This window comes from Capricornis sumatraensis, chromosome 3, assembly GCF_032405125.1.
Source record: "Capricornis sumatraensis isolate serow.1 chromosome 3, serow.2, whole genome shotgun sequence".
NCBI lineage: Eukaryota > Metazoa > Chordata > Mammalia > Artiodactyla > Bovidae > Capricornis > Capricornis sumatraensis.
In genome coordinates this window covers 15,685,241-15,706,736 of record NC_091071.1, presented here as the reverse complement: position 1 = coordinate 15,706,736, position 21,496 = coordinate 15,685,241, and the positions used below count along the sequence as shown (strand labels likewise).

At 52.7% G+C, this 21,496-nt stretch overlaps 1 protein-coding gene across 2 annotated transcripts; it reads right to left on the bottom strand.

The window, feature by feature from the left end:
* Positions 1 to 1,439: 1,439 nt before the first annotated feature.
* On the bottom strand, positions 1,440 to 21,282 carry MVP (major vault protein). Of its 2 annotated transcripts, none has more exons than XM_068967254.1 (15): positions 21,181 to 21,282; positions 12,980 to 13,112; positions 12,577 to 12,772; positions 11,404 to 11,527; positions 11,160 to 11,291; positions 9,791 to 9,885; positions 9,308 to 9,544; positions 7,307 to 7,588; positions 6,006 to 6,250; positions 5,724 to 5,921; positions 4,398 to 4,784; positions 3,541 to 3,657; positions 3,239 to 3,365; positions 2,408 to 2,596; positions 1,440 to 1,682 (listed from the first exon to the last, which is right to left on the bottom strand). In XM_068967254.1, the coding sequence occupies exons 2-15, from the start codon at positions 13,102 to 13,104 to the stop codon at positions 1,464 to 1,466; spliced, it is 2,673 nt and encodes an 890-aa protein (XP_068823355.1). In that variant the 5' UTR covers positions 13,105 to 13,112; positions 21,181 to 21,282; the 3' UTR covers positions 1,440 to 1,463. The 2 variants fall into 2 exon arrangements, with proteins under 2 accessions (XP_068823355.1, XP_068823356.1); XM_068967255.1 differs by lacking the exon at positions 21,181 to 21,282 and adding an exon at positions 13,987 to 14,087.
* Positions 21,283 to 21,496: the final 214 nt, after the last annotated feature.

Below are 21,496 nucleotides of genomic sequence, written 5' to 3'. Positions count from 1 at the left end.
ATATGAATGAGAGACTTCACTTTCACTTTTATGCATTTGGAGAAGGAAATGGCAACCCACTCCAGTGTTCTTGCCTGGAGAATCCCAGGGACGGCAGAGCCTGGTGGGCTGCCATCTATGGGGTCGCACAGAGTTGGACACGACTGAACCAACTTAGCAGCAGCAGCAGGGAAGATGTAGGGAGTTTGTAGGAAAGAGGGGTGGATGAGCTGACTTGCTTGCCTGTTCTACCAAGACCGAGACAGCACCACCAAATGCTATAGGCTTAACAGACAGCCCCAGCCCCAACCAGCTCAGACCAATACAACTCAAGGCAGGAGACAAGAGCTCATGGGACAGGGCCCAGTGAGGGGAAAGGAATAAGACCCTAAAAAAAAAAAAAAAAAAGCATCATAAAGAATCTCCTTGCAATGCAGGGACTCCAGTTCGATCCCTGGTTTGGGAAGATGCCCTGGAGAAGGGAATGGTTACCCACTCCAGTATTCTTGCCTGGAGAATTCCATGGATGGAGGAACCTGGTGGGCTACAGTCCATGGGGTCTCAAAGAGTCAGACACAACTGAGTGACTAACTGCTCAGTAGGGGAAATGCTGGCTCATTTCACAAATGAAGAAAAGATCAGGGAAGTTGGGTTCTCTTGTTGTACAGCTAGACACCCAAGCTTCTCTACCTAGGCATCTTTTTGCTTCCTCAGCAGAGACCAGGCAGGCCTGGCACCTACAGACCTACCTGTGCAGGAGGGCTGGTATACCTTGCAGCCTCTACCTGTGTGCCCAGATTGATTGTACCTGGATCCTTCCCCCAAATAAGAGCTCATAAACGGTCGTTGGGGAGGGTGAGAAGGGGACACCCCCTCCTTGATGCTCCAAAGAACCCAAATCAGAAGCCCAGGGAGGTGGCTCCAGTTTCTAAGGCCCACTGCACCATCTTCCTCTCAGATCTGACGCCCCCATCTGAGAAGGGATGGGTGCACAGCACCATGCTCAGGTGCATAGTTTGACCAGCAGGTGGCGCCAGATAAAGCCTCCCAAGTGCAGGAGGTGGGGAAGCTAGGATGGATACACCCACAGACGGAGGGTTAATATTCCAGAACGCCCTGGCCAAACTGGGCTCCTGGAGGAAATGGTAGTTAGAAGAGATGGCGCAGAAGCCACCCCAAGAGGTACAGCCTTCATGCTCTCACCTGTGCATCATCATCCCCCACGGGCATCTAGGTGAGCTGATGCCGTAGGGACAGTCTGGCTGCTGAGAGGGACTTTAGGCCCATCAGCCTGATTTTGGGTTAGTCTCCCTGTCTTAAATTTCCTCTCCATTTCCAGATGAGGGTGGCCTGTAGTAACCATCGATTTCGGAGGCGCTCTTCCCCACCACCATTAATCTCCCTTGTGATAACAGACTGAAGGTAACAGAAGAGGGTTTTAAATGCCCAGAAGTGTCCGTTTTATTTGTCAGCGCAGTACAGAGCTAAGGTACAACCTGGCTGTTTCCAAGAGTTAGGGGGGCAGCAGTGGAGATGGGAAGCAAGCCCTCTTGGACGCTGGGGCCCCCGGTGGGTTTCTTGGCTGGGGGCTGGGCCTCAGCCCCGAGCCCCAGCAAACCCAAGGCTGTGTTGAAGAGGTTGATGGGCGTGGAACCATCGGTGATGAGGGTGGATTTTAGGCCCAGGCTCTGCAGCAGCTTTACCTGGAAGGAGCAAGAGGCGGGTGAAAACGCAGTCAAACCCTAGTCCCTTCTCTCATCCCCTCGGCTGCCTCTCTAGGAGGGGGCTACCCCGTTCTTGGCCCTCACATTGCAGCTGCTGCCCAAGCCATCCTCAGAGGACTATTCAGTGACAAGTGAGGGCCATTAAGGGGAGTCTGAAGGTTTCATCCTCTCCCAGGCCTCAGGAACCTTGAAGCTCTGGCCACTGCCTCCGGGAGCTCAGCACTCCCCGCCCTTCACCTGCCAGGTGGCAGCCATCTAGACCTTTCTGTTCCTTAAATGCACCTTGGAGCCTCTGCTGGGAAGCCCCCATCGACTGTGCAGAACTTGAGTATCCCCTCTTCAGAGGGGCGCCCCCTTACCCAGCTAACCTGCAATCTCTCCTCTCCCTTCTCCGTATCGCCCTGTTTGACTTCTTTTGAAGCAACTTGTCATGGATTGACATCTCATCAGTTTACAGCCCTCCCAGGAGCTCACTGAATCCAGTCCGGTGCCTAATATGACCCCATGCTCGAATGACATGGATCAGAACACGGGATACATAGAGAGTCCAAGCCACCACCTCCTCTGTCTGTCCCCGACATCTCTCTAGAAGTACTTGCATTCCTGGCTCTATCTTCCTGGTTCCAAACATGGTGCCAAGACACACCTGCACACGCACAGACATCCACACACGCCCACACCTGTACCCCCTCCCCCACTCTCACCTGCATCTCCGGCCCCGCCACAGCCAGGTCCCTGATGGTGCTGGGCCCCAGGGCCTCTGTCATCTGCTTGAACTTCTTCACCTCCACCTCAGCCAGCTGCTGGGCCTTGCTCACTTCCAGCTCCAGCTGGGCCCGGGCGTAGACCAGCTCCAGCTCTCGCACTTTCTTTACTCGCTCAAGTTCGGCTTCCTGGAAAGGGAAAACCCAGCATTCTTTTGATCGGGTGGCCCCTGGATGTATCTAGCAAGTCACCTAGCCAGATAGCCTGAGGGACCTCGGATGGAAAGGATGGAACAGGGGTTTATCAGTTAGGGGTGAACCCTGGCTATGCCACTTTTTAACTAGGGACCCCTTTGTGTATGTTCAGTCGCAAAGTGGTGTCTGACTGTGTGTGTGATGCCATGGACTGCAGCATGCCAGGCTTCCCTGTCCTTCACTATCTCCCGGAGCTTGCTCCAATTCACGTCCACTTAGCCTCTGCTGCCCTCTTCTTTTGACCCCTGGGAACTCCTTAATCCAAGACTCAGTTCCCTCTGTAAAATGGAGAGAATTCCTAACCACAATGGAATTTCAAGATCTTGCCTGTAAAAATACAACATACCTAGCAGAAAGCTGACCAGTATGGGAACATGCATCTGTAAGATGGGCAATTCTTATCCTTACCTTCAAAGCAGGTATTAGGTGAATGGAAACAGGAAAAGGACTTCACAAACCACAACACACTTGGATGGGGCTTTCTGTTAGGGCACTTGGTGTCCCACATGGCTGCAGAGACCGGTCCTCTTCCAGACCCCAAGGCCACACCCTTTCACAGGCATCTCCCCCACGCACCGTCTCAATGGCCAAGGCCTCTGCCTTGAGCTTGGCCTGGAGCACAGCGCCTTCTCCCTCGATGCGCGCTGCCTCAGCTCGGGACTCGGCCTCCGCCTTGGCGGTCCCGGTGCTCTCCACCGCGGTGCTGAGGGCAGTGCAGAGAAGTCAGGGAGGCCCCGGAGGAAGCCCAGCCACACCCTCCTCTACCCTTGACTTGTGCTATCGCAGCATGAATGAACACACACGCACACATACACTCCCCCCCATCAGCTGCTCTTCCAAGACCCTCTGCCATCTTTTCTGCCAGTTCTCCACCCCACCTCAGAGCCTCCAGCTCCAAGAGTTCTCTGCGAGCTTTCTCAGCTTCCGATTGGTCTAAGATCTTCTGTCTCTCAAGCCGGCCGCGGGCTTCTTGTTCTAGTCTCTGAGCCTCGTGCCTGGGTGGGAGAAGGGACAGGTAAGACGCTGGGAGTGGGGCCTCCCAGGGCCGGGAGCACTGGCCTAGGAGAGGCCCTCAACATGCAAATGAAAAAGCAGCATGGATGTTACGTGAACCAGGGGCGGTTCTAGCAATGGCACATAGCCACGACCCTGCTTTCGCACGACGTACCTTCCAGTGGGGGGAAAAAACAAGTGAACCAAGATGATTTCAGATAGTGACAAGCTCTTTGAAAAATGGGTGCTACAATAACATGACTGGGCAAAGAGGGCACTGCTTCAGCTGGGGTAGGTGAGCTCTGGGGCCAGAGGAGGAAGCTGCCCTCAAGTGCAGAACCACTCTGGGCAGAGGAAGCATTGCTGCCAGTGCAGAAGGCCTTAAATGCACAGCCGAGTTCCCACCTTGAGGAACAGAAAGGAGCTATGGGCCTGGAGCACATGAGCCCTGGGAGAAGGCAGAAGGTGAGGATGGGGGAAGCAGGGCTGGACCCCAGAGTGCCTGGAAGGCTGCAGAAACGAATCTGGGTTCCAGCACCAGCAAGGTGAGAAGGCACAGAAGCAGAGATAGCGTCTATTCCACTTTCAGTGGCCCAGGCTATCTGCTGGTAAGGGGGACAGCAGGCTGACCACCAGGGGCGCCATGTCACTGGGGTCCTGGCAGTGGGCAAGAGGCAGGGACTTGTGAGGAGTGGGGCCCACTGTGGGCATCATGGTCAGCCAGGCCCTAGGCCTCACTCACTTGGCAGCTGCCTCCTGGGAGTTGGTGGTGATCTCGATGGCCAGCTGGACACTGCGCTGCAGGGCATCCCGGGTCCTCTGGTCCACGGGCTCCACCGACTGCACATCCACACTGCTGACCACCAGCCCGTTCTGGGGAAAGACGGCCCGGTCCCGGGGCTGGGGCAGAGCCATGCTGTCAGGCCCCTTGGTTTCCTGGGTCTCAAAGCCAAAGACAGCAGTGCGAATGATGCGGGCCGAGTTCTTATGGAAGTCGTCAAAGGTGACGGAGGCCACGGCCCCCCGCACCCGAGATGCGATGGCCTTGCAGGCGTCACCCACGAAGTCAGGCACTGAGAAAAGCTTGGCCGTCTCTTGGGGGTCCTTCCGGTCCCTCAGCTCGAAGTGCCTGTGAGCAAAGACAACTCTCTCGTCTTCAAAAAAGGACATTGACACCCACCTTCTGTGGTTTAGGCAGGGTCTCACGACAGAGAATGCTAATTAGCATCTGCTGTGTATCAGGTAAAGTCCTAAGAAACTTACACGTTTCCATTTCATTCGCTCAACCACCCTATTCAGTGGGAATTTTTATTTTTTAGACAAGGAAACTGAGGTCCAGAGAGGTTAAGTGACAGACTCTAAGCCATACAGCAGGTCCTCCCAAGCCAGAAAGTTGAACCCAGGTGGTATGGCTCCCAGGACCAGGCACCCTCAGTTTGTCATATTGCAGTGCCCCCAAAGATGCCAGTGTCCAGCTAGCTGCCCTTGTCATGTCCCAGGCACTCAGCCAAGAGGTGAGGGTGTGCATGGGAGTTGTCAAGCACTGCTTCTGGGTCTGACTTTTCTCTCCCTTAACTCTCATCACTGCCATTTGAGCTTTAACTACAGATGGTTCACTGTTCTAGTTCTCATAGCATCCTGTCCACAGCCCCATGAGATTGACGGTTATGCTGTTATTTTACAGACTGGGAACCTGTGGAAAGCACCCAGTGCTGGCCCAGCCCATGGCTAGCAAGTGGTATACCTGTTGGCCTCAGAGCACTTGCTCTTGACCACCTGATTGTCCCAGCACACACAGAGACATACACAGTCTTTTTAAAACCCTGTTTGGCTGAATTCCCACTGGGAGTTTAGCTGGTGAGTGTCTTCCACCCACGTCCCTCCAAATCATGCTCCAAGTGAGCCCACATCTTCCCTGTCGTTCCCCTCTGGCATCAGACTGCATTTGCATGAACCCCTTGGTTTGCCCCTTGACCACAGCATAGAGCCGGGTGCTCCACCCCGATTGTGGGCTCAGCACTTGAGAAGGCATCTCTCCTCCTCAGGGTGCCCCCCGGGGGCCCCTTACCAGTTGTAGGCAAGCTGCAGCTGGAGCCTGGCATGGTCTGCTGTCTCGATGGTGATGACGTCGGTGAAGAAGTCGGGCCCCAGAAGCAGGCAGAGCGTGCGGCGGGCATGGGGACGCTTGGGCCGCCCAGCCGAGAGGGACAACACTGTAAACTGCTCTTCGGGACCCAGCAACACCAGCTCTGGCCCAAAGACCACACTGCAGAGAGAGCAGGGTCAGAAGCCTGGAGAAACCCTCCCGCCACAGCCCCCTGATGGCACAGCCACCCAGGTGACTGCTCACCGGGCTTTCTTCTCTCGGTAGTCATACACCTGCACCGCAGCATTGTGTGGCACGCGGTAGCTGACCACGCGGGTCTTATTCCGGGGAGTGGAGAGCTTAGGGGTCTTGGATGTCTCCTTCTCACCCCTGTCAGCCAGAGGGTCCTGCCCCTTGTTCAGCAGCTCCTCCACCCCTGGAGGCAGCTCCTTCTCCCACAGGACTTCGTCCTGGGTCAGCATGTAGGTGCTCCCAATCACAGCTCGCACCTGGAAGATGAGGAGGGATGTCACCAGCAAAGGGAAGATGGAAAGAGACCCACACGGCAGCCCTAAAGCGTAAGTGATCCAGGAGGCAGGGCAGCATCCTGGTTAAACGTGGCCTCTGGAAGGAGGCTGAATTCAAGTTCGCGCTCTGCGAGCTTGGTCATCTTGGGCAGCTATCTGCCCCGACTCCCCTCGCCACCCCATGTCTCTCAGCTCCTTATCTGCAAAATGGAGGGTAGGGTTGAGGAATGAATGATATCTTAAAGGTCTAGTGCCAAGAATTTGGTATATGGTATGTTCCGATTTGTTCTCGAATTTTCCTTCACAGGGCAGCTTGGAGGGCACCCCAGGGACAGATGCAACCCGAGGAAATAGTTCACACACACTAACATTTCCTGGGATTCTGAACTCTACTTGTAGGTTGGAGTTCTAAAAGAGGCTGGAGATGTGGTCCTCGGTCAAACCAAGATCAAGGTTTAGGTGACAGGCAAAGAGGAGGGATTCCACCAGGAAAAGGGTATGTGAGGCAGGTGGGGTCTTACTGGTCCTCTGCATCCCAGTCAGACCTTCATGCCCGAGGCCAGGTCTAGATGCCTTAGGGGTTGAGTCCCCATCCTCAAATCTGGTTCATCTTCTTGCTCAGGAATGCTAATATTTAAAGTTAACTAAGACAGGGACTTCCCTGGCGACTCAGTGGTAACAAATCCACCTGCCATGCAGGAGATGTGGGTTTGATCCCTGGGTCGGGACGATCCCCTGCTCCAGTCTTCTTGCCTGGGAAATCCCAGGGCCAGAGGAGCCATGATGGGCGACAGTCCATGGAGTCTCAAGAGTCGGACATGACTGAACGACTCAACAACCATTTAAGGCAAAGGGAAGGCAAGAACTCCAGAAAACACGCTGGTATTTTGCAGCCAGCTGGCTCAGATGCTGCCAGCAATGCCGTGGAGCTCTTCTGTCCCCTCCACTGCACACCTCCCCATCCGCATCATCCACTCGCCCAGACCAGCCGCCACCACACCCACCCGGCAGTGACAGCGCCCACCCCTCCACAGTTACCCTTCCGGTCTTGACATCCTGCACGTAGATGCCCTCGTTCTCATCCAGTGGGATGGCCTGACGTTCTTCCACCACCTCCACCTTGGCGGGCGGCACATACTCCAGGGGTCCACGGATGAGCCAGCGGTCCCCAGCCTGGTGGGAGACTTTCTCCTTGCCCTCCCCCTCCTCCAGGGGCTGCAGGGCCCTCAGCAGCAGCCCCTGCTGCTCTGACAGCACGTATACATTCTGGATGCCTCGTTCCAGCTTCTCCCCGGGCTGGAGGAAGAAAGACTGCTCTCCCTGGTAGGGAGAAGTGGAGTCAGGAGCCGTCACCTCCCAGGACTGTGGAGCCCTCTGATGGTTCCTCCCTCAGCCCTGGGTGATCGTGGGCTTCTGCTGAGGACAGAAGCCCCAGCAGCACCCCCGCCAAAGTTCCTACCCACCCCCTCTTCATACAGAAGATCATTTATTTAGACTGAGACTCCTCACAAATCCCTGTAGATGTGGTCAAACCTGCCCTGGAAAGATTCTGTGAAGTGTCAAGGTCTGGGTTCTCACAAGCTCAATAGTTAAGAATTAACCTATTATTGCCTTATTTCTCTCACACTTTATTCCCTTAGGGTGGTATAGTACAGAGTTTCCGATCTCTGACCTTTGGACCAAATCTGGCCTGCTATTTTTTTTTTTGGCCTGCTATTTTTTAATACAATATAAATATATATTTGAGATAAACCTCACATATTATAAAACATGCCCATGTGCTAAGTCTCTTCAGTCATGGCTGACTCTGCAACTGTATAGACTGTAGCCTGCCAGGCTCCTCTGTCCATGGAATTCTCTAGGCAAGAATATTGGAGTGGGTTGCCATGCCCTTCTCCACGGGATCTTCCCAGCCCAGGGACTGAACCCATTTCTCCTATATCTCCTGCACTGACAGGTGGATTATTTACCACTAGCGCCACCTGGGAAGCCCATATTATAAAATACAGATATTTAAAGTATACAATTCAGTTGCTTTGGGATATCCAGAGTTGCCCAACAACACGACTCCCTGATCCCGGAACATTATCATCCTGAAAAGAAACCCTGGATTCAGTAGTAGTTACTGCCCATCCCCACCCCAACCACTATACGTGGGTCTACCTACTCGGGACATTTCATATAAATGGAATCATACAATAAGTGGTCTTTTTATGCCTGGCTTCTGTTGCCTAGCATAATGCTTTCAAGTTTATCCACGTTGTAGGACATATTAGAACCTCAGTTTTGATTTTTACCTTTTTGAATTCTCTCAAGAACATGAATGTCCACCACCCCAGAAAGATTATCTTATCCTTTTGATTGACATGCCACTGAATGGATATACCATATTTTTCAGTTATGCATCAACTGATGGACATTTGAATTGTTTCTATTCTTTCTGCCTGTTTTTGCAAATAAAATGTTACAGGAACACAGCAGCACTGGTTCACTTACAAGATGTCTACGCCACACAATACTGTAAAGCAATTATCCTCTGATTTAAAAAAAAAAAAAAAAAAACAATCTACACTGCTTTCATGGCACAACAGCAGAACTGAGCACAACAGAGACCATGCCCCTCACAAAGCCCCAAATATCTGTGACTGTCATAGGAGAGGCCAGCCCAGCTCTGGTAGTCCCACATAGTTCAGAGAAGGGCTGAGGCAGAGGATGGGGAGAAGGGTAAACCAAGAGATTTGTCTGACGCAGGATGACAAAGCTTCCAGAAGAGAGAGACATGAAATATGAGAGAGAGTTTCTGGGTCTGCATTCACCAGGGTCAGGGAGGCGCTCCCAGGAGAGACTGTGGGTAACCTGAGGTCAGGGATTGCCAGGAAGATCAGTGACACTGTATTCTCAAGAGAGAGACAAGTGTGCACAGAGGGAGCCGAAACCAGCTTGATGTTTCTAGAATGTCTACCTGGGGTGGGAGGAGGGAAGGGACAAGGGTCCAGGGCCTCAAGGCCATTCCCCTCTGGGTGAGGGGCAGGCACTTACCTTGAACACAAGCTTTTGCCCCAGCTGGTTCTTGCCGTCTGGTCCGACTGGGTCGAGAATCACACAGTAGTTGTGGGGGCCCAAGGTGGTGACGGACACAACCCCCATCACCTCCTCGTAGACATCTGGCACGTGGGCCTCCGTGTCCTGCACGGTCACCAGCCACTCCTCCCCAGTGCGGCGGCTCACCCCTCTCACGTCTCGGAAGTTCTGCCGAGCTCGAAGGTGCAGGGCTGTCTGGAGAGCAAGATGTCAAGGGGTAGGGGGGTTTCAGTAAACCTACCTCCGACTAACTTCCTTGGGGGATCTGGGAACCCCACTGGTCACTAAATGCTTCAGGTCTGAGTCACAGTGTCTACCAACCCAGGAGGATTTCTTAAACCCTTTCCAGTGACCCAGGATACTCCTCAGGTGATCTTATTTTCTCGCACAGTTCTTTGCCCCTCCGAGAATCTCCCACCCAGGGTCCCCCAGAACACAGACCTTTTCCGTAAGGATCACAGCATCCACCACATCCAGAACCTCCTCAAACACTGCTGGGAGATACGCACCCACGGAGCGGACCAGCCATTCCTCTCCTGGGCCGGGGAGGAGAGGCAAAGGTCAAAAGTCACCCAGCCTGCTCCCCAGCTGCCCCTTCCCGCAGCCTAGATAAAGGGTACCTGCAGGGCTTCACACACCACTTTGAGGTCATTGCTCCCAGGCTCAAGGGCCTGACAGAGTCCTTCATTTCCTTTTTTGAGGCCAGAGGAAAAGCAACCCCTGCCTCAGAGAGATTAAAAAAAAAAAAAAGGCCTTCCAAGCATCCAAATTGTTGCTATGGCAGTACCCTGTAGGCCTTCTCTAAGCTCCAGAGACCAGCCTTTTTTTCTTCCCCTAAAATGGGCAGAAGGGCTTCCCTGGTGGCTCAGAGAGTAAAGAATCCACCTGCAATACAGGAGACCCAGGTTCCATCCCTGGATCAGGAAGGTCCCCAGGAGAAGGGAATGGCTACCCACTCCAGTGTTCTTGCCTAGAGTATTCCATGGACAGAGGAGCCTGGCAGGCTACAGTCCAAGGGGTCACAAAGAGTTGGGCACAACTGGGCGACAAACACAAAATGGGCAGAACTGCCACATTACAGCTTAGAGGTCGTTCAGCCTACTGGAGAAGCAAGAGTGCTGGGCACAAGTTCCAGCCTGGCTCTTTCTGGCCATAAACCCAGGCCTCAGTTTTGTCATCTGGAAAATGGGACCTGTGGTGCCTCAGGGTTGCAGGAAGACCTAAGGGAATTGCGGTCTGTAAAACATTTGAACCACACCTGGCTCAGTAAGCACAGCCTTTGTTAAGACTTTGTTTTGTTTAATACAACAGGTCTGTCAAACAATTGCTAGTTGCATATAAACACAGGAAGTCCCAGTGGCTCAAGAGGTAAAGAATCTGCCTGCAGTGCAGGAGACCTGGGTTCAATCCCTGGGTCGGGCAGATCCCCTGGAGGAGGAAATGGCAACCCACTCCAGAATTCTTGCCTGGAACAATCCCACGGACTGAGGTGCCTGTCGGGCTACAGTCCATGGGGTCGCAAAGAGTCAGGACTGAGCACGCACAGGCACAGCAACAATATAAACACCTGCTTTGTTGGTCTAGAGACAGACCCAGCTCACGACAGATTTGGAGGAAGGGAAAGCCATGTCAACAGGATCCGGGCCAGGTTAGTCGGGGAAGTAGCATGTGGCAGCCCCCAACAGCTGACAAGAGATACCAGGGAAGCACTTCCTCCAGGCTACAGGTGGCCAGTCCCCAACCTCCCCCACTTACCCCCGCAGTCAAGGATCAGCCCGCCCTTAGCCCTGTGAACACTTCAAGACTCCACCTGTCACCCGCTCCTTGCCATCCCTGTCTAAGCATTCCTTGCGAGCCCTCAGCCTCAGGGCCTGGTTCTGCTTGATGACCGTGGCCTGAATGATCTCGATGACTTCCACCTCCTTCTGGGGGATATATGTGCCTGGGAAGGCAAGATGGGGGAGGTGGGGTTTGAAGGTCAGAAGATATCAGGGCCCTAATGAGAAGGGAGGAAGCTTCTGACCCCAAACCCGGCTGGACAGGAAAACACTCACCAGGTCCTTCAAATAGCCACTCATCCCCTGCTACCACCTTCTGTCCATTCTTATCCTCAAAATCCAGTAGCGCCTTAAGATGGAGGGCGGTGTTGGGTAGAACCACCTGCAGCGGGGTGATGTCCTAACAGGGGAAGCAGGGAGGAGTCATTGGGTACTCAGCGCTGTGACCCCTGGAGGCCAACTGGGACCCTCAAGGTCAGAGTCCACAGCATCAATCTCTCCACATCCCCAAAGACGACTCCAAGTGGAATATACGAGATAGCGGTGGTCCCAGAGCCATCTGGCCTGAAGAGCTGAGACGGGGGTGACAGAGCCAAGAGTTAAGATGGAGTTGATGCCACGGCTGAGGACCAAGGACATGCTTTCCTCTGCAGAAGTGCTCAGATCCTGTTTAGAACTAGAAATCCAGGTGGGAGACTGGGTAGAGGGCTTGCTGGGCATTGTGGGAGAAACATCAGGGAAGCTGAGTAGGTGAATATCTCATGGCCCAGTGTGCACTGGGGCGCTCAGGAATGGGAGGTGGGAAGGTCTACACTGCTCTGACGGGCATATATGAAGCATGAGGCTTTGTTTTCAAGGTTGCTTCACGGTCACCAGACCCAGTGCAGAAGAGAAGCCACAGCACTGTTTAGTAGAGGGGACTCCTGAGGGAAGTGAAGGTCAAGAAATGTTGCAGAAATGAAGGTGTCCTCACTCTCAGACCCAGGGCCAAAGGGCAACACGGACGAGGGCCTAGCTGGTACTTCAGGTCTGCGATGCCTTCCCAGGGAGTGACCACAGGCGCCTGGGCCTCACCTGGTCCACCACTGCTGTCCCAGCCCACTGGCGCCTGAGACTCTGAGGGAATAAAATGCTTACTCTCGGCACAAGTCACTGAGTGCCAGACTGGCCAGGAGCTTCAGGCAGGCTCCGGAGCCTGGAAGGTTAGGTGGTGAGATAGGCCGAGCTCTCAAAGGTCTGACATGGGCATGTGGAGAGGAAGGTTATTTGGGGAAGGTGAGGGAGGGGGCATCCGGTCAATTCTGTCCCGGTGAGAACCAGCAAGTGTCCCCTACCATCCCCACCCCCTCCCACCACCCCAATTTGTTTTCCCTCCAGAAAGCAGCACTGAGCCCCAGGTCAAGGTGGCAGGACACAAGAGAGTGGGTACGGGGAAGGTGAGCCAGGTACCTTCTCCAGCACCTCCCCTGGGAACAGGGGGAAGGGATCCTGGGCCAGCCGGATCTCTAGGTCCGCGTGGCGGAGCCGCACTTGTCCTGTGATGTCAAACAGCACGGTGCCCTGGGCGTCCCGGGCCACTGGGTTGGCCACCATGCAGTAGTGCCGTGGGGGGACCGTCACCATGCGCACGGGAGTGAACAGGATCCTGTTGGAGGTGAGAAGCAGCGTGAGGACTCAGACCCCCATCCCTAGTCCCAAAGGAGGCACCAAAAGGGAGAGACAGCTTCCTGTGACCCGAGCCCCTGCCAGTCTTGCTCGGGAATGGGAAGGAGGAGACGGATCATCATGCTAGCCAGACTCCCAGGCCCTCCTTGGCCCCAGGTGTCCCCAAGGCCCAGTGCTGGCCACCCACCTCTCATTGTCCTGCCGGATGTAAGTCTTCGGCCCGACCTCCACGCGGGACACATTGCTGTTCTGGTCTAGCACGTGGATGTAGTGGTATGGCGGGATGCGGATGATGGACTCTTCCATCGCCATGGTGACTCCTGAGCCCAGGGCAGCAGAGTGACACAGAGGTGGGCAGAAGACCAAAGGTGAGTCCGGGGGGCCTGGGATGAGGCTGACGTAAAGACTGCCTGGGGTGATAGGGGAATGGGCCCTTCTTCCTTCAACTCAGGTTATTCCATCCTTTACCAACCCCCACCCACTTATTCCTTTCTTCCCACCCAGGGCAGGCCATCCAGACCTCATCTCTGGTGAGAGATGCTTGATGCAGTTAACCACAGAAGCCTACGGCTTTCTACCAACTCTTTCCCCTCATTCCCATCAACTTTACCTCCCCCAAGCTTCCTACGCGGCGCAGCTTGTGGGATCTTAATTCCCCCACCAGAGATAGAACACGGGTTCATGACAGTGAAAGCACGAAGTCCAAACCACTGGACCACCAGGGAACTCCCCTGGAGGCAGCTTCGGATCAAAACTTCCCCAGTGTACAACCCCCAGTGTGGAGGAGGCAAAGTACTGAGCTGGGAAACGTGGTCAGCCTCTGGTGGAGCTGTGGGGATTTCCCCCCAACAGGGGCAGGGGGCAGAGGCTCTCAGGAGCTCCCTGGATCCTCCAGGGGGCAGGCTCCTTTATTTCAGGGGATCCTGAGGGCCCCAGCTGTATGCAAACATTAGCCCACACCCTGAGAATATTTGCATGGTAGGCAAACCTGATGAACTGTTCAGATATGAGCCACCTCTCAAGGAAGGGACCCCTGATGGAACTGATGCCGGATTAGCAACACCAAAGTATTCTAGTCCCTTCCTCCCCACTTCTCTCCGGTCTGCTGCCACCCATGACTCCCTGCCATCACAGGTAGGGGTGGGTGGGAAGGAGAAAGGGAGTAAAGGAATACTCCATCCACCCCCACCCTACCTGCTTCTGAATCCTGGGTGGTTACATCCAGTGCTCAATCTGTTCAGGAATGTCACACCGCCTACCTAAACCCCAGTCCTGTCTCCAGCATGCCTTGAACTTTGGACATGTCCCCTGGAATCACACAAAAGGAATCAAATTTACTAGGGAATTCAAACCCTTGCCCTCTGAGACTTGTGGTCCAACTTAAAAAAAATTTTGGCCACATTGTGCAGCATGCAAGATCTTAGTTCCCCGACCAAGGATCGAACTTGCGCCCCTTGCATTGGAAGTGACGAGTCTTAACTACTGGACCACCAGGGAAGTCGCAGTCCAACATTTTTGAAGCCACAACCAAAAAAGGAGTGGAACCCATCTACTCCACCATGCATATAGCTTTCAACCTGGGTGAGAAAGAAATGGGAAGTGAGGAGGAGGAAGGGAAAGTGGCTTGACACAGGAAACAGAGGCAGGAGCCACAAAATTATGAGATGAAGGTGAGGCCCAAGGGTTTTTACTTGATCCACACAATCTGCAAAATTTCTTCAGTTCAGAAAATTGTAAGTTTTTATAAATTCCCGATTCCTGCTTCTCTTGATGAATCAGGAGCCAGGCCCTACATTCCCACGTGACAAACTGGTGAGCACCAAGTAGCTGCTGAGCTCTTTAGATGGGTCACAAGCTGTCCTGCTTAACCACAACCCCCACCACTCCCTGTTGTCTTATACCTGTGCCAATGCACTCACATCACCTGCGTGGCTCCTGTTTAAAACCTTCCAGGACTTGCCTGGTGGTCCAGTGGTAAAGAATTCACCTGCCAATTCAGGGCACATGGATTCAATCCCTGGTCAGGGAAGATCCCACATGCTGTGGAGCAATTGAGCCACAACTGAGCCGGTGCGCAGCAGCTACTGAAGCCTGTGTGCCTAGAGCCCGTGCTCCCCAACAGTGAGTAGCCCCCACTCACCACAACTAGAGGAAGCCCAGGGGCAGCAGTGAAGACCCAGCGCAGCCAAAAAAAAAAAAAAATTCCAACTCAGCATCATCTAATAGAACCTTCTACAATGATAGAAATAATCAGTGCGGTCTTTGGACTGACTGCTCGTGGCTACCAAACTCTTGAAATGTGGCAGCGTGACTAAGAAACTAATTTTTTTTTAAAGAAGTGGATTTATTTGGAGAGAAACACACTCCAAAGACAGAATATGGGTCATCTCAGAAGGTGAGAGTGTCCTAAAGTTTTATCAATCATATGTGGCTAGTTGATCCCCATATTAGATAGACAGTGTAGTTCTAAGTAACGGAATCCTAGGTAGGGAGGATGAGTCGTTCAAGGCCACACAAGTCACTGGCACCATTAGATTCTCATCCTGATGGAATACCTGGTCCTATGTCTCTCCAGGGCATGCAGTGCAGTGCTAGGGGCATGAATTCAGCCAGACTGCCACTTACAATTCTGACTTGCCACTTTCTTGCCTGGTGAAGTGAAAGTGAAAGTCGCTCAGTCGTGCCCTACTCTTTGCAACCCCATGGACTATACAGTCCATGGAATTCTCCAGGCCGGTATACTAGAGTGGGGAGTCGTTCCCTTCTCCAGGGTATCTTTCCAACCCAGGGATCAAACCCAGGTCTCCTGCATTGCAGGCAGATTCTTTACCAGCTGAGCCACCAGGGAAGCCCAATGTTCTAATGTCTTACTTCATTTTCAAAGGTTACAGTTTTCATCTGTTTTCTTGGTACACTTTCTATATCGGGAGGGCTATGATTCTCTGCTCCTCATTCTTTTTCTTGCAACTTTGTATGGGATTTGATCTTGATACTTTTCTGTTGGCTGTTTGCCAGGTTGATTACCCTTAACTTTTCTAACATCAGAGCTCCCTCTTCTGTTGATTTCAGGTAGTGTGTGAAAAACCCAGTGTGGGCTTTCTGCTCTCCCCACTCTTACCTGGGCCTTTGCTTCCCTTCTCTACTGACCATCCTGCTCAGCTGCGCTTCCATTCCCTGAGACAGGGCCCCACAAAAGCATCCCCCCTCCCCTGGCTAGGACTGCCTGGATCTTGGTTCTAAGCCTTACTGTGGATGGGTGATCTTAGACAAGTCATTTGCCCGCCCTATTCCCATGTCCTGGACTTTGGACTCAGGATGGATAGGGCATCAGCCCAAGTCTATGAGAATGGAGTTTATTATCAAGCACTTGGAATACAGCCTGGCTCTGAGAAACACTGTCTGGCTTGCAGCTGAGGCCCAGCCTCCCTAACCGGTTGGAGGATGTGATCTAGCACCATAGGTCCCTTATCCCACCCAGCATGTCTTTAAACTTGTTTACTGATCAGGAAGGTGACAGGTTTTTGTGGGCCACACCCCAGCTGTGGGCCTAGAATAGCCAAGGGGCATCTGACAACCTAGTGAAGCCTCTTCCTGGTTCTCTGCACAGTGGAAGCCTGGTCAGAAAGCCAGATGGGGGAGAGGGAGGGCTAGGGTTACAAGCAGAGGGGAGCACAGGGCTCTGGGAGGCCCCACAAGACTTGAATTCTAGAAGGCCACACAAGGCTGGGAAGCAGGCTCTAGGAACAGCCTCCCTAGGCTCCTTTGGACGATCCCTCACCCCCTGCAGCTGAGGCCTCTCCACCATCTGTTACCCCAGTTGGGCCCAGTTAGGGGGGCCGAAAGCCTCGCCCAGCTCAGTGACTCAGCTGAGAATCATCCTTGAAGCTAATCAGGCTGGGTTCCTGTCTTGTTTCAAGGCCAAGCCCTTGTCAACTACTCTTGTTTCAGTACCAGGACCTCGCTGGTACTGTCTCACCTCCTTGGTCAACCACCTCCTCAGCCCCAAAGCTGTGCCTTCCACCTAAGTTCACCCAAGAACAGGCTTTGAGGCCTTCCCTGGCAGTCCAGTGCTTAAGCCTCTGTGCTCCCAATGCAGGGGGCATGGGTGGATCCCTGGTTGGGGAACTAAGATCCTGCATGCTGCAGAGCCACCAATGCAGAAACTAAAACACTCCACCCCCTACAAAACAGGCTTTGCCTTTTCCATCTTGCCATCCCCAGAAGTCGACGTGAGCCTCAGAGGGTCTCTCAGGAATCCAGAGAAACCACCTAAGTCAGCATGTTTGTGTATCAAATATAGGCTTTTGTGGTTTGCCAGATGACGTGTACAGTCAGAGCATTTTACTTTCAATATACCAGGGCCCTCAGAAGACAATTTTATGTTGAACTTTAGAAAGTCCTGCCCAGCCCCGAGTTTGGTCCCAACTTCCTAAATTCACTGAGACTTCCTTTCAGTGTCTGCTTCCGAAATCTGTGCCCTAGGCTGCTCTCTGGGTACATGTCCAGACTGGCCTGATCACACTGACCCTCATGTCTCATGAGGCTCCCGCCAGAACCAGTCACTTTCACCCAAAGTCTCAGAGACCAGTCTCCCCAAGCTGCATCCCATAGACAAAGGGAGGAGAGGCAAGTGTTGCCCTAGCATAACATGAAACAGCCTGTGAGAAGCTGGCTTTATCCTCCAGTTAAGAGGTAATTTCTTGACCCCTTTTGGCTCAAGTAAACATGCTAAAGGAAAATTTAATAAATGAGTCATTACAGGTCCAATTTTCAGGGTCAACTGTGAATAGCTGTGAATCTTAAATAGCAGATGCCTGGTCGACTAGCCACATGAGGTATGGGGCTGCAGCGAACAGGAGCAACAGCATCACCTGGAAGCTTGTTAATAACGTGGCATCTTGGTTTCTCCTGACCTGTCAGTTGCTGAATCAGTCAGCTCTTGAATTAGATCCACAAAGATTTGGGCATAAAGTATGAGCAGCTCTGCTCTATAACAGCCTCTCAACCCTGCCTGACTGTACATTAGAATCACCTGGGTATTTCTTAAAACCACTCATCTCTGGTGATCGATTTAACTGGTCAGGGGTGGGGTCCAAGCATTGCTATATATAAAAGCTCTTCCATTGACTCTAATATACAGAATGGACTGAGGTCTGTCTCTGCCAATAGGATCTTGGGCCACTTGCTAGCCTCTGAGCCTTACTGTCCTAGACTGAAGTGGGAATAAAACTGACTGCTTCCTGGGGTTAAAGAGGTTAATGACTGGATTATGTCTAATGGACGAAGCGTGGCTAGGAGGAGGAAGGTGAATCCAGATGGCAAACTGTTCCTCAAATACAGAAAGTTTCATGTATTTTCCCAGCCCCTCACCCCCAGGTCCAAGTAGCCCCCCAGCCAACGCACCAAGTACCAAGCCTGAGGTTGGAGGAAAGGGTGGAGCCAGCCTTGGTACCCACCGCCCCCACCTCTATCAGGGTTTGTTTGGAATGGATTTGTTGTTTAGTTGCTATGTCGTGCCCAACTCTTTTTGCGACCTAATGGACTGTACCCTGTGAGACTCCTCTGTCCATGAGATTCTCCTGGCAAGAATATGGAGCAGGTAGCCATTTCCTTCTCCAAGGGATCTTCCAGACCCAGGTATCAAACCTGCGTCTCCTGCTTTGAAGGTAGATTCTTTACCACTGAGCCACCACGGAAGCCCTCTATCAAGCTTAGGTTTAGGAAAAAACACAGAGAACTCAAGCACAAACAGAACTCATCTTTGCAGCTTCCCTTCACTGACTTTAAACATTCTAGTCTTTGTTTAGATAATTCAAGAATCGCATTACTCAGGGACTGCAGAGAGGCTGTTTTTACCAAACAGCTTCCCTATTTAGGGAGATTATTTCCTGTTTTAGGGGACTAGAGTGGAAATTCTTGAGGATTTGTCTCACGTAAGCCACTTCTTTAGTAGCAGCAAAGTTTTTAGGAAATTTTTCTTCCGAGGAAAGTCTTCTCTGAGCTCCAGCCCCGCTGGGCCACTTTTGGGGAGCAGCAGCTTGTTCCGGGGTCAGAACAGCTCTGCCAGCTCAGGCTGATGCTGATCCTGTTTCTATCCTGCCTCCCAGATGCGGGCTTCCCTGGTGGCTCAGGGGTAAGGAATCCGCCTGTAACGCTGGAGACCCGGGTTCCATCCCTGGGTCGGGATGATCCCCTGGAGAAGGAAATGGCAACCCACTCCAGTATTCCTGCCTGGGAAATCCCGTGAACAGAGGAGCCTGGTGGGCTCCATTGAACTGCAGAGAGTCAGATACAACTCAGTGACTAAAAGAACTCCCAGATGTCACCAATTAATGCCAATCATTGACAGCAAAGATCAGCTAGATTGGAAGTGAGCCAGGAACCAGGCTTCAGAACCCCTGATCCAGATCAACGTTTGCTAAAATTGCCCAATCATAGGACTCAGCTGGTCATCTTGATTCCCAGGCCTCACCCCATACCCATGGACTACGGTTTCTAGGAAATCCCACGGACAGAGAAGCCTGGCTACAATCCAAGGGGTCACAAAGAGTTGGACACGAGTGAATGACCAACACTTTCACAAGGTTTCCTGGAGCAAGGTTCTGGAATTTCTATCTGTGGGAAATGCCTCTCACCTCCCCCTGTAACAGCTCCTACTCATTAATAACTTAATCTGGGCCTGGTATTGTGCTAAGTGCTTTTAATTAACTCATTTAATCCTAAGAACCTAGAAGTTAAAGAATTTGCTCAGAATCACACAGTGATCAAGAGATGGTGGCTCAGACGGTAAAGCATCTGTCTGCAATGCAGGAGACCTGGGTTCGATCCCTGGGTCAGCAAGATTTCCCTGGAGAAGGAAATGGCAACCCACTCCAGTGCTCTTGCCTGGAAAATTCCATGGGCGGAGGAGCCTGGTAGGCTACAGTCCACAGACTCACAAAGAGTTGGACATGACTGAGCAACTTCCCCCCACCTCAAAAAAAAAAAAAAAAAAAAGCACCACCCTAGAATTTAAAGAATTTGCTCAGAATTGCACAGTGATCAAGGGATGGAGCCAGAATTCCACCCCAGGTACTATGTCTGCTGCTGCTGCTGCTGCTAAGTCGCTTCAGTCGTGTCCGACTCTGTGCGACCCCACAGACAGCAGCCCACCAGGCTCCGCCATCCCTGGGATTCTCCAGACAAGAACACTGGAGTGGGTTGCCATTTCCTTCTCCAATGCATGAAAGTGAAAAGTGAAAGTGAAGTCATTGAGTTGTGTCCAACTCTGAGAGACCCCATGGACTGCAGCCCACTATGTCTGTAGAGCCGCCAAACCAGGAAGTAGTGTGGCTTCTCATGCAAAAATGTCAGAAAGATTCTAGAGTCAGGACTTCGGGACCTGGGTGGGGCTGGGTACTCTTCAGGAGATAGTGCCAGTGCAGTTCAAAGGTATTCTCTGCAACCTAGGAAGGCAGCACCCAACAAGGAGGCCCGAGTAGCCATTCAAGGTGGCTGCCCTACATGCTCATGGCTTTCAAGAGCTGCCCTGCCCAGAAAGCCTCGCCCCCAGGGCAGGTCGGGTGTCCTGTGTGCTAAGGGTGGCAACATGCAGAAGCTTCTGGGAGTCAGTTGGCACCCTACTGACTGCCAGCCCTCCTCCCCATAAAATCTAGGGGCCTACCCGGATATGGAGCAAAGAGGGCACAACCTGCTTCTACTACCCGGCCCCTGCCCAACCCTCTGTGCTTTTAAGATCCCCAGAATTACAGGCCAGTGGGTCCAAAAATAGAGCTTCCTTTCACTTTGGTCACCCCGTCCCCCGCCCCGTCAAAAACAAAAACCAAACAGAGCCTTGCTCAGCAAACTCCGTGTCTTCCGGAAATCGAGCCTTCCTTAAGATTACTCTGCCAATGATTTCTCAAGTGATCTGCAAGGCCCACAACTGACACAGCCCTGAGCAGGGCAGAGGAGAACACACTGATGTCTGCAGAGCTGAGGAATCTCAACGGAGGAAAAAAAAAAAATTCTAAGAGCTTAAGGGGACAGGCAAGATAAATCTAGCAGGGACCAATCTCACTGCAGGAGGGATTCTACATGGATCCCTTAGGTTTCCTCTGCCCCTACTGCTGATGGGGGAGCTGGAGGTCTGAAAGGCCTGAGATTTCGGGTCTGGGGGTGTTGGCAAGGTGACAAGTTGATCTACCTTTACTTCAGAAGCCAGAAAAAAAAAAAAAAGGAAAGCAAACCCTCCCGAGGCTAAGCCGCAATCCATCTTCTAGTTCTGGTTCAGGGACCACTTGCCCCAGCTGAAGCCTCAAGAAGGCACAACAGAGCTGGAGAGGGACTTGAGGGCCACAAGGTCCCACTCACTGGTTTGGGGATTTGGGGCCTTTATGAAGTACTTACATCCAGAAGTGTGGCTTGGCTGCAACAGACTCCTCAGTTCGGGGAAACTCCAGCCACCCAGCCCTGGGGATCACTTCCCGACAGAGCAGGCTCAGGGGTGGGGCTTGGGATTTAAAGGGCCCTCGCAGCTGGTTCTCATTTCTTTTTTTTCTCCACCTCTAGGCAGCTTCCCAGGTGATTCAGTGGTAAAGAAACTTGCCTACCAAGTCAGGAGATACGGGTTTGATCCCTGGGTCAGGAAGATCCCCTGGAGAAGGAAATGGCACCCACTCCAGTATTCTTGCCTGGGAAATCTCATGGACAAAGGAGCCTGTCC

What these genes read in the sequence shown, in the direction of transcription:
- MVP (XM_068967254.1), bottom strand. Translation starts at nt 13,104, where the DNA reads ATGGCGATGGAAGAGTCCATCATCCGCATCCCGCCATACCACTACATC. An exon ending in AGGATGTCAAGACCGGAAGG is followed by an intron (nt 6,251 to 7,306) that starts GTAACTGTGGAG and finishes CTCATCTTCCAG; the next exon opens with GTGCGAGCTGTGATTGGGAG. An exon ending in TTGGAGCTGGAGGCTCTGAG is followed by an intron (nt 3,366 to 3,540) that starts GTGGGGTGGAGA and finishes CACTGCCCTCAG; the next exon opens with CACCGCGGTGGAGAGCACCG.